Below are 12,657 nucleotides of genomic sequence, written 5' to 3' on the forward strand. Positions count from 1 at the left end.
TCGGAACCTATTCTGTACAATAAGGCAGAGGTAAAATTGAAAAAAAGTGCCACTTGATGTTTTAAATGTGGTGAGATTAAAGGTCAACTGCACCTACGAGACCTTATGACACACATGCTGACTGAAAGACTGGATGATTTATTCTGTCATTATGAATACACTGCCATCAGCACATCAGGACACCAAACCTCTGTGTAATCTAACCAACGTTTCTACTGACAGAGGTCTAACTGCAATTCCAATAGGCTCTAAGTGCTGTCTGGGTTTAGTTTGCCTCCAAAAGCAGTCATCCCGTACTCTATGGACCTGGAGAAATACATATTTCTTTATGCGATATAATATCTGCAACAGTATGATGCTTGACAGACAAAACAAGTGCACTGAAAGTCATTGAAGAGACAAGTTATTACCATTTTTTCTAGAAAACAGAAACAAGTAACACTGCAATACGTCATTTACAATAAGACCAAGTAAGTGTTGTATCGTGTTTATAAATGTACAGTACCAGTCAAACGTTTATGATCACTTCACAAAAATATTCTTACAAATCTTTTAATTAGAAGATGTACATTGGTTGGAATTACTTTCGTAGACAAAAATATAATTGCGCCATTAATTTTGATCATTTGAGAACTTTTAAAAGTATATGTTTAAAAAGGATTGGACCAAATCAAGAATAAAAAGTAGCAAATAAGAGTCCAGCATAGGAATTTCTTCAACGTTTAAAAAGCTTCCCATGTTGAGACCTTCAGAAGATGGATGATGAAATCTTGCACATTTTTGTCAAAGTGTGACTACTTTAAAGTTGTTCAAATAGAACACACAATTCCCACAGTTACATATTTGTCAGTCAGTGGTTGATAGGTTTAGTAGTATTAAAATATGAAATATAATAGTATTCTAAATAAAGAATGAGTAAGTGATGTTAAACTTTTGACTGGTCTGTATGGACACATAAATACAGACTTCATGCACCGACTATTTTTTCAGCATTCACTGGCTCTGCTCCAAAAACTACAATGGCGACCACATGGTGAGCATTTTAATCCATTATCATAGATGCTCTCCTGATGTGATGTCTGTTACAAATGGCTACAGCATTATCTACTTGTATTTCCGCAACAAGTTGTCCATATAGCTGCTGAAAAGACATCTCTATCAATGAGGATAAGGGCGACCTCAAAGTTTCTTTCGTCAACCAAATGTGGACCGGATCAGCTAAATCACCTTACTGCTTTGAAAAAATTACATATGATGTTCTATCAACGTAGAAACACGGGCTGTTCTATGTGCACAAGCACTTATTGAATTAATTCTGTCGTTAAGAGAGGGGCCATCTGGGAAAGGGGTTGGGTCAGCAGTCCATTACGGCGGATAGATTTTTGCATCTCACTAAATTGATTAAAGGACATGATGAATAGCGAAACATTCAGCCACGAGGAAAACACATGGGACAGGATAACGTTAATAAAGAAGGGTGCGGAACATGAGATAAAAAAACAAATGTTACAGTCTAACCTCATACTACTGTGATATGGGACATTGCAGTGATCTCAAGAATAGCTTGGGTCAAGATGCTTTCTAATGAGCTCATCAAGGGTTGCTGGACGGTTTACACTGGAATAATTGATGTGATTTGAATAAGCAATCATTGGACGGAAGGTGCTTTTACTATGATCTTGTCAGGGTAGGTTATGAATTTATAATCATGTCTGCAGCATCTAATCCACCAGCTTCAGTAAACATGAATCAAAGTGAGCAACTGATGTGCTTATAGCCATAAAAACCAAAAGACTACGCAAGAATAAAATGTCAAATTGTATACTACAGCACATTAAAGGTCCAGTGTATGAAATTGAACAGGATCTACCTGTAGCGGTGAGGTTGTTGCAACCAACGGCTCTCTCCTTCCCTCGTCTTCGAAGTACTAGGGTGGCAGACACAGGAATGAGATATCGGCACGTTTTCGCTTCTTTTCCGTATTTACGAAACACGCTCTGTGGAACAGTTTGTCCGTTTAGGGCTAGAATAAACACAGTGAATTTCATGCAAGAGGACCGCTGTGTATGTAGATAGAAATAGCTCATTCTATGGTAATAAAAACATAATGCCTCATCATAAGGTTTTATACACCTCTGAAGACACAGTTATGAACAGTATATTATATTGTATTTTCTGTCAATATATCCTACAAAAAAACTACACAATGGACCTTTAAATAGAAGTTCCAAGACAAATGCATTGCAGGACTGCACAACTATGTAGAAAAGTACATGTTGTAAACAGAATATCTGGAGAACTAGTTGGTCTCAAAGGAAAAATTCTCCCTAACATCCCAAACAATTGCTATCATTTACTCACCCTGATGGCATCCCGAACTTGTAACTTACACTGAAGACATACATTAGAATCTCTCCACATTCAGTTTAAAGTGAATCTGGGTGATAAAAAGCAAGTTTCAAAACAGGAGTATATAATACAACTTCACACTTTATCTTATTCACACATCTGCATGCTCATGTAAATTTTGACTTCAATGTTGCTGAAGAAAGAAGATCTTTTGAAAACTGTAACCGAACAACATTGGCTCCCATTGACTTCCATTTTTTGGACTCTAAACCAGACATTTCTAAAATATTTTTTTCGTTCTACTGAAGAAAGAGAAGGACACACCTGTGGCAAGCACAAAAAAATAACCATCATTTTGTTTTCATTTATAATATTTATTTTCCAGAAACAAAAATCTCAAGTATAAGGCCAAAGAGGCTCTAAGCCCCGCCTATTAAGACATTCGGCCAATAAATTCAGTAGGGGATTGTGTACTGAAGAAATAAAGTTCAGTTTGGGCTCAACCACAGACAATACCTGCAAAAGCAAATTCAGACAGATGGACTGTGAATACTGCAGACAATAATGCTGTTCTCCCAAATCTCTCACACACGCTCACACATACACTCACACACGCGAGCACACACACGCACACAATACAATCTGTAGGTTCCTGAGCTGATATGCAACTACAAAAATGGACATTCAAGCAATGCATTATTCCTTTTCAGAGTGCAGCAAAATATATACACAAGCGTCTACAAAAGTCCTTAAGATGTAAATGCTGCTTGTTGAAAATAATTTTCTATACAGTAAAATCTTTACATTCTGATCATCTTGGAAACATTCATTATCTCTTAGGCTCATATTTCTATCATCAAAACTCCATCTACGACCGGAGTATTGACAAAATACAGTGCAGTACATACAGTACGATGCGTACTGTGATAGGCATATACAGTTTATTTATACTAAAACACAAACTAAGCGACCCACTTAGAGAGCAATAAGATAAACACAAACTTCTATAAAGGTGCAGGCATCTTATTGACTTCAAGAACTACTTGTAAACACACATTTTAAACTCAAAGTACACCACCTACGGTTTGAGCAAGATATGCAAAATTATTTTTGTGCCGTAAAATTTTGAAGCAATAATAAACATTTTATAAATTTGATAAAACTCCTTCACATTTACCATAAGATTTGGCAGTCCTTTTTGAGTCAACCTAGCTTGTATAAAAAATATAAAAATAGCCAAGTTTTGTTTAGAGTTGAAGGCTTAACTTTGTTTTTGAGCTTGTACTAGTAATCTAAAAACTAATAACTGTTTGGCAGCTAGCTTCAGTTATACTAAATACTAGAATTTACAAAATTTGTAACAGCTTCTTTTAGCAACCAAAAAAACCTGTGTCTTTACAACTGTGAAAAAAGTCAATAAAGCCATATTTAAAATAAAAAAAAAATGAAGAAATAATATACTTTAAACGTGTATACAGTTTTACATTGTACTTCATTGAAAATACGTAACTGATATAAATTTATAGCATATATCATCTCACAGATCTCATAAAATCATCTCCTGCATCAGTGTTGTAGCTGCTGATATACTGTTTATGTGGATAAATAATTCATTTATTTTCTCTTAAATGAACAAAAAAAATCGGTAAAAACTAACTCTGGTGGTTAGTAGGAAATGTTTTATGTGATATGTGAATGGTAATTCTAAAAATATAATATTCTTTCAGATCCCACAATGTTAATGCTGATACTACAAACTTTTTCATGTTGCTATGCTTTTTTTTTGCACATGAAACAGTAAAATACTACAAATAGTAGAACACTTTTTCAGTAACGTGCACAGTAAATGCATATATTGACCAGTTATATTTTGTAAAGCAAGCTCAAAACGTTGTTACTTCGGCATCTATAAATTACATTCTTTAAATACTATTAAGAAATAAAAACTATTATGCATTTACTATGAAAAAAAACCTAGTACTTCATCTGGAAAGTGTCTGACGTCTTCTGCTAAATATAAGAAGCATTTTAGTGATTCACAACGATGAGAAAATGCTATAAAATGATCTTCCAGATAAAATCAATACACAAAAAAAATGTCTCTGAAACAAACGTTTACTTTTGGGTGTGTGTAAGGTGGAGGAGAATGAAAAGATGTTAAAAGTGCAACTTGAGTCGCTTAAGGAATTATGAGAATCTGTAGTTGTTGAAGAATTTTCGATGCTGAAAAACTCGAATAAAACCCGCAAGTGATAATCCTGGTTTGTTCCTTTTGGAAATATTTGTTGAAGATTTAAGCCTCGTGAGCTATAAACTGGACCAGTTCAGATCAGAAGTGTCCAGAAAGTCTGCAGAAAATAAACTGGAGGGGGCGTGTCCATTCAGATTCATTATTCCCAGCCCCTCCCCACCAGGACCACTCATTCCAAAATCAATCCAATCCATGCTGTCAGGGACAGAGTCTACCAAATCTGATGGCGAGTGACTGGAGAAACCCAGGTCACACGTATCCATAGGCGAACAAGTGTGGTCGAGGATACTTGGTGTGCTGAGCATTTGGTTGTGTAGGTCCACGATTAGCGTCATGGGTCCGCCCGGCTCCACACCCAACAATGGTTTGCCAGTAGTGCTTTCTAAGAAATCTTCAAGACGTCCGGTTCCGGTGTCAGAACTTCTGGAAGCATCACGGGGACGTTGAGGTTCTAAAACCAAAGTTTGGGGCACATCACAGGGAGGGGCGGAGACATTGAGATGGGATGGGTTTAATGAAAGGGGTGTGTTTGGACGGAGATGTTCAAGAACAGGATCAGGGCTGGCTTTGAAATTTTCAGATATGTCTGTAAGATTTTGGAAAAGCAATCAAATAGTTTTTAAAACAAAAGGACATCACCATTGGCCATGTGACCAAAATAGGAATAAAAAAGACAAATAAATTAGTAAAGCAAGAAAATTACCTCCACGTTGAATTAGGATGTCAAACAAGTCATCGCCATGCCGATTACAGCCATTTTCCTGCAAAAACATCAACATCATAAGACTAATACGAAGAACTGTCGATCACAAAAAATTCCAGAAATTAAAAAAACTTCATAATTTCATTATCTAGGAAAACAAATTGCATGAAAATGATGCCAAATCAAAACAAAATGAAAACATGATGGACAAATTCATGTAAATTTTAGAAAACAAGACACTACCTGGTGACCAAGAGCAGTGGAAGAACACAAGTATGAGGTTGGAGATGAGAGCAAAGCCCGCTGGTCCAAACTTAGACACATTTTCTCCTGACAGACAGAGATGGAAGAGTATTAAAAGAGTGAGTTTGGGCAGACAGACAGAATGAAATGATAAAACATGCTTGAAAACATGAAGAGTGCTACTAAACAACCAGAATGATTTAAAGACAAACGTGGAAAGGTCTTCAGATGTTACCACAAACATGCTCAGCTCTTTTTATATTTATAGGCGTACAAATCTGCGCTCTGGTAATAAAATCTGTGCCATAAAGCAGCATAGACAAAACTCAACAGTGGTTCTTATTAAAATTCCTGTCTTGTATGACAGATTTTGTTATTAAGGTGTAGAAAAGAATCTCGCTGGGTAGAAGAAAGATTTAAGCTTGAAGTATATGCTCTGTTCTGAAACCTAACTGCTGTCTGTTGCCTACATAGTTTTGAAACAACATCCTGAAAATAAACCAAGGTCAAACTTTACAGGTGAAATGTAAGATTAGTTAAAGCATAACATATTACATTTTGAGTTCATCGAGTGCTGATGTTAGTTCACTGTACATTAACTAATGGTACTAGATACAACTTTGGATTTTAAGTGTGTAACTAATATTATTTGACACATAAAACATATAATATAAAATATATTTATTATACATTTTATATTATTACACTACCTAGTATTCTTCTAAAAGAAGAGAGCTATATGTATGAACCCTTGAAGACCCTTACGTTACTGTTGTTAGGAGATGAAGGTACAGGACTCGTGTTGCTCACCGCATCCACTGAAGAGAAGAAATTTTGATGGTTGGCTGGGGTTGAGATGGATGCAGAGTTTGACTTTTTGTAATTGTTCGACACTTTAAGTGCCGGCTTTAGCGCCTGTGAAAGTAAAACCATGCGTCTCAATTAGTCTCCATGCTAATAGTCTAACAGCTGATGCCTACAGTTCTCATCTGAGGTTCACTGACAGTGATTAGCAATTAGCGTTTAATAAGCGGGTTTAAAAGCCTCATAATCGTTTTCAATGACAAGCAACTAATGACTATTTATACATATCATTCATTTATACTGTATTGAAGAAAGGCGGCCATTTTCTATATATTCTACTATAGAACATCTTACTGTGAATACCACACAAACAGCGGTCCTGGACAAACCTTTTTGATTGGCTGCTTCAAAATGACGGTTTGTACGGGCTCTTTAGATTGGTTATTATTGTTGGTCAATTCAGCGACTGACCGGCTCGGTGGCCTGTTGGGTGTGGACTGTAGTCTCTGAAAATGACATCAATTTCAGTCATTGCATCAAAATGTTATACTGTAAATTCTGACTGAATGTAAAAACAAATCTTACCTGAAGCGTGATATCATTGGTTGTTTTGCCACTGAGGTGGACTCTGGCAGGTGCCTCTGCGTTTTGATTTGACAATGTTAGCAGGAATTGGTTGCCATTGCTGTCAGTCACAATTGTGGGGGCGGAGTTAGATTTGAGTATATCCAAAGTCAATGAAGAAACGGGACTTGACTGCTGGTTCGTGTCCGACTGAGACACCTGCTTAAAAAAAAAAGGGTTAGCAAACCCTCCAACACATCCCGTATTTAAGCAAATACTGCATTCAACAACACTGTGGAAAGACTGACTTGTTTCTGTAGAGTTGGCTTGGCTTGCATCACGCTGTGTTTCTGTGTTTTCCTCTTCCTCTGATGCACTTGTTGCTGCAGGTTCCGTTGATTCTGTTGCAATACAAGCTGCTGCTGCCGCTCCTGATCTAGTTCCACAGCTGTCTGCATCCTCTGCTGCAGCATCTGCGTCTGCCCGGCCTGTGGGAACACCCAAGGCTCTGTCACCATCTCACTCTCCTCCTGCACCTCTATGACCTCCTTTTTCACGGTGACCGTCTCCATAGTGACACCAGCAGGTTCCTCTTTCACTCGGACGGGCACACCCACGCGTTTGCCCTCCAGCTGCGAGCGCAGAGTCTCCACCAGCTGCTGCTTCTGCAACAGCATGCGTGTGAGCTCCTGAATGTGCCGGTCTTTCTCCTGCAGCATCTGGTCCTTGTTCATAGGGGGCGCTGTAGGCTGGGACCCCAGACAGCAGGTCACAGGCACTTGGCTTTCGTGCTCATCTTTAATGTGGACGGTTGTGGTGAAAGGGGAAGAGGGCTGCAAGGTTAGCTGGGTAAGAGGAGACGTCACCTGAAAGGAACAAAGATTTTCAGTAGCAACCCATTTCTATCTGGCTCATGGTTTATGTTCTGCCGCCTTTTAAATTCTGACATTTTCTAAACAAGAAAAGTACATTTCCGTCATTCCCTGTGGCAACATAATGAACTTCATTTTGTACCTACAATAAAAAAAAGTAAACATAAAATGGCCTAACGTTTCAAGGAACTTCCCTGAGGGAAGAGCAAGAGTTTAAGTCCTGAACAAAAAAACAAGGCACTTACAATTTCTCCAAAAGCATCCCCATTATAGCTCATTTCATCTGGGCTCATCCCGGCCAATGAGCGCTCAGAGTGGGTGGGGGAAACTGGAGGGGAGGAGCTAGTGCTGCCAAACTGCATGCTCTGTGGTGTTGTCGTCTTAGCCCCGCCCCTTTCCACAGTGGCAAATGGGAGGGAAGTGACCGCTACGTTGCTGTCTGTTGATTGGTTAGGGGAAGAAGCCCCTCCCACTGCAGGGGCTGAGTCTGGGGGTTGCTGTGGCATTGTGTGGTTCTTAGATGTTGGCATACTTCCACTGATCTGTTCATGAAAGTTCTTCAACCGTTCGATGAGGTCGTTTTTGGTTCCTGATACAGTCAAGCCACGCAGTTTAAGCTCCTGCTTCAGCTCTGCCACCTACAGGAAATGCGGAGAATGACATCAATAATGAACAGTGCGTTTTCTTCATTTACAAAAAATCCCAGCAATAATCAGACACGGAATAAAGAATCATTGTTCTACAAGTGCAGCGGGAGATTTTGTTACCTTTAGCTCATCCAGGTTGGGAGGAAGAGACCCAATTTTAACTAAGTTTGATGTTATCTGGTAATGCGGAGCAGCAGAATTAGTGGATGATAAATGAGAGGGCGGGGCATTCTTGGATGGTGAAGAGCCATTGGATGAGGCAGGCTGTTGATCAGCTGGAGGCCTTTATGTATAAACATAAATCAATAAAAATTAGTTAATTTTCATTTACTCAACCTTACTCAACTCTCATGACTTTCTATTGTATTATATGAAATTTTGTAATGAATTAGCTGGTGAACACATATCTAGAGGCGTGTCTTACTTGGGCGGTGCCGGCAGTATGGTGTGGTAGTTGTAGTTTTGCTGCTGTTGGTTGATGATCTGCAGTTGAAGGAATAGTTGCTGCTGACAGAGGAGTTTGGCGTATGATGAGTCCAGCAGAGGTGGAGGATCACGCTCTGCTTTTTGATCCGGAGGAACATACTGATGGTATTTCAGCTTCTTTACCTTTGGCTTATTATCCCTCACCTTCTTGGTGCGCTGAACAGTACGCTCAGCAGACGCTTTACTGCCACCCTAAAGGAGTAAGAGGGAGAGAGATCAAGACTGATGTTGCATCAAGAGGCTAGTTAAACATGGAAACCACCAAAAACAGGGAATGCAGAATTTTAAAGACAAAGATCATACATCAATCCACCTTGTATAGTGGTTCGCAGAATGGGGCCGTGGCCCCTGGGGGGCCCCGAGATGAATGGCATTTTATGAGATTTTAATATTTTATGCAACATCAGAAAAAGGACACCACCAACCAAAAGAATTGATGTTCCTGCATTGTAAAACTGAACATATTTTTGGTTTAATATAAATTCTAAGTTTAAGATTATACGTCTTTATATGGGGGGCCGCAAAGCGATCCACTTAACACAAAGGGGGCCTTACAACGAAAAAGTTTGAGAACCACTGATCTACCATATTTTTTTACCCGGAGTGACATTTCCCCTTTTAGTTCCAGGCACTGCATTTGTTGCTAGTTGTCCTTTAAACAATTAAGCTATAACTAATACAATCACAATCTGAATAACATCATATGTTTTTGACTCCTTTTAGCCGTTAAAGCGCTTAAACTGTTTCTTTTTTTTATCGTTCTTTAACCACCTTTTTGCCTGCACTACTTTGTAACAGATTGACAAACAATCCGTGTTGAACACACTGTTGAGTTAAGACTGATATGATCGACCAGACGACGACCTTGTTAAAAATAAATTTCAGCTGCTCATTTCAACATTGAGATCTTCAGAAGGACATGCACAGCAAGAAAGACTAAACACAGCGAGAAAAGTTTTGCCAAACATTTGCACATGTTATCATTAACTTCTGCTTTTTAGGAATAAAAGCTTATCCAGCTTTCTTATTTTTACGTCACCATGACTAGATGTGGTTGGTAAGTAAATGTGGGCGGCATGTAAATGTGGGCAGTCATGCGATGAAGCTACAAAGTCAAATTTTTGCAGCCAAGTTTAAAAACAACTCTTTTTGAATCGGAAGGAACTTTGACGAAAGTTAGAATATGTTTGTAGAATACATCAGTCAAGTCATCAGTTAATCTCAAAAATGTGAGTCCTTGTGTAACAAACCCCTTTAAATACATGAATATGTGAAATATGTGAATATTTTAAACCAGTACAGCCTCACTGAGGGCAGAACATTTGCAATAGCCATTTATAAAGAACATGGACACAAAACAATCTGCCACCTTTTGCAGTGCAAAAGCTTGCTTCTGGCCCGCACCATTGGCCAGCTTCTGGTGAGGGGCAGGTTCAGCTATGCTCAGCAGTGGAGGCGGAGGAGGAGGGGGCGTGACCTAAGAGAAAAAATAGAGAAGCATATTAACTCAAGCTACTGCGTTATCTTTGCATGACTGCATTTCGAGAAAGTGAGCATGTGTGTCCAAACGTGACTAAAGGACTGAAACACAAATGTGTGGAGATGATGTAGTGTGATTGCACGCTGTATGCGCGTGTGTGGAAGTTTAATGAGCCGGGTGAAGCTGGTTTGCCCGCTGTGGATAATTCACAACTCTGGAGAGCTGAGTGGGCATAAACAGCCAGGCGGAAACATCAAAGCGAATGTGTGTAATATGTTGATGATAGATTATTACTTCAATACCATTGAGAAGAATTAACTGCAGCTGCGACAATTCATGTATTTCTAAAGGAATTAAGGTCAGAATGTGTGAACATGAACTACACTAGTGTCTTCATATTACAGAACCATTTGCATCTGGCTAAAGTCATTAACTTAAAATGAATAATTGTTATGTCATAGTATGTGCCATGGACCTGTGGGTTTAAGTTGAGCGTGTGTGCGCACCTGTTTGGGTATGGTTTCGCTGGCTAGTATCTCAGGTGGTGAAGGTAAGTGGGCGGAGCCGGGAGAAGAGTCCGGGCAGACTACTTGCTCAGGTGAGAAGGCGTCGCTGCTTTCCTCGTCAAATGAAGAGCTCTCGGCAACGACTTTCGGAAACTCTGTATCTGATGTTGTGAGAGAATAGGGAATAAAATGAATACAAGAAAACTCACCCATGCAAAGACAGATTTTTTACAATGCCACGGTGTTGCTATGTTGTGTTTACTGCATTTTTGTGATTGATATGTGGTTGCTAAATGGTCCTTGTAAAAAGAATCCTGTTTATTTACAGTTCAATTGTCGACAAGATTTATTTTGAGAAAATTAATTTTGAGGTAAGATTCATAACTGCAGCACAAGCCGTTTGGGGCGAATTATCACAATTTTTTAAATATATTTTTGTTAAAAGAGTGACTTATAGTGACATTTACCTCAAAAATATTTTTTTACAAATATTAATTAATAATAATTATTTACAAATAATGTCAAACTAACATTTCCTAGAAATCTGTACCTTTAAACACAAGTAAACATTATTTTGTCACCTTGGAATTATACAGTAAGGTTGTATCTGCATCCTGATCAATTTTGAGATCCTGATCTATAAAGTTTTTGCATTCATTTGACTTTGTAGATAAAAAACTTTTCTTAAAAAAAGTGCCAAAACGTACTCATTTACAACTTATGTAAAGAAAAGACATTATATAATATAAGAGTATAAAAATATGTAAATAACTCATTCATAACCGACATTCAACACAATGTAAAAAAATATTTGATCTTCGCTGTAATTCTTTGTTACCATACAGTAAATCTTTAAAGAGATAGTTCACCAAAAAATGTAAACACTATTATAGTTTACTCACCCTCTTGTCACTTTTGACCTCTTTGGCTTTCTGTCTTAGGCAGAAGACACAAGAAGATATTTTGAACAAGTTGGTAACCGAACATGGCGGCACACTTTCACTTCTATTGTATGGACACAAAACCAATGCAAGTCAAAGGGTGCCAGTTACCAACATTCTTCAAAATATCTTCTTCTGTACTACTAAGAAAGAAAGTCATACGGAATTAAAATGACCAGATGGTGACTAAAAGATGACGGAATTTTCATTTTTGGGTGAACTATCACTTAAACCTTGACTGTATGATATTTCTATTTATTTTAAGCTTGCTCGGAAAGTGTTATCATGCCCATAATCATTATGTCTCTAATGACATTTACATTTACATTTAGTCATTTGGCAGACGCTTTTATCCAAAGCGACTTACAGTGCACTTAATGAACCTCTTGGAGGATAAGAACAGTTTAAGTCGCCTTGTACAGACATTTTTATTTACTCCTGTTCACGCAGCATCACGCAATGCAGTATTTCATAATCTCAGCTCCCTATAAAGTGGCGAATACGTACAAAAATATAAATTCCCCTGTAATTAATTAAACTTCATGTTTGACGCATACCAATCTCATCACCATAACTCTGCATTTGATCAGCACCCCATGCACCACTGCAGGAACGCCACCGAATATAAATATGAAGATAAACACGCACATACAGTGAGCTCTGGTCTGCCCGTGCGTGACTTCAAAGTGAGGAAAAATAGAGAGGGATCCATGAAAGTGTTGAATGCAGAGAATATAAATGCAGATTTGAGCCTCAGTGTCACGACTGAGAGCATCAGATGATCGCTACAACTAAGATTAACGTTAAAAGG

The 12,657-nt window shown here is 38.4% G+C and overlaps 1 protein-coding gene across 6 annotated transcripts in view; it reads right to left on the reverse strand.

Annotated features, from left to right (window-relative positions):
- Nucleotides 1–2,709: 2,709 nt before the first annotated feature.
- mrtfaa (myocardin related transcription factor Aa) overlaps nucleotides 2,710–12,657 on the reverse strand; it is a 30,747-nt gene continuing 20,799 nt past the window's right edge. For 4 of the 6 annotated variants that reach the window (XM_056753050.1, XM_056753051.1, XM_056753052.1 and 1 more), the window contains 12 exons: nucleotides 10,906–11,066; nucleotides 10,289–10,396; nucleotides 8,858–9,111; nucleotides 8,554–8,716; nucleotides 8,032–8,424; nucleotides 7,223–7,780; nucleotides 6,936–7,136; nucleotides 6,740–6,856; nucleotides 6,312–6,461; nucleotides 5,547–5,633; nucleotides 5,304–5,361; nucleotides 2,710–5,186 (listed from right to left, as the gene is read on the reverse strand). In XM_056753050.1, the coding sequence (XP_056609028.1) occupies nucleotides 4,657–5,186; nucleotides 5,304–5,361; nucleotides 5,547–5,633; nucleotides 6,312–6,461; nucleotides 6,740–6,856; nucleotides 6,936–7,136; nucleotides 7,223–7,780; nucleotides 8,032–8,424; nucleotides 8,554–8,716; nucleotides 8,858–9,111; nucleotides 10,289–10,396; nucleotides 10,906–11,066 (2,780 nt within the window). In that variant the 3' untranslated portion in view covers nucleotides 2,710–4,656. The remainder of the gene's footprint in view (nucleotides 5,187–5,303; nucleotides 5,362–5,546; nucleotides 5,634–6,311; nucleotides 6,462–6,739; nucleotides 6,857–6,935; nucleotides 7,137–7,222; nucleotides 7,781–8,031; nucleotides 8,425–8,553; nucleotides 8,717–8,857; nucleotides 9,112–10,288; nucleotides 10,397–10,905; nucleotides 11,067–12,657) is intronic. The other 2 variants (XM_056753053.1, XM_056753055.1) reach the window with 2 other exon arrangements.

This window comes from Triplophysa dalaica, chromosome 7 (genome assembly GCF_015846415.1).
Source record: "Triplophysa dalaica isolate WHDGS20190420 chromosome 7, ASM1584641v1, whole genome shotgun sequence".
NCBI classification, from domain to species: domain Eukaryota; kingdom Metazoa; phylum Chordata; class Actinopteri; order Cypriniformes; family Nemacheilidae; genus Triplophysa; species Triplophysa dalaica.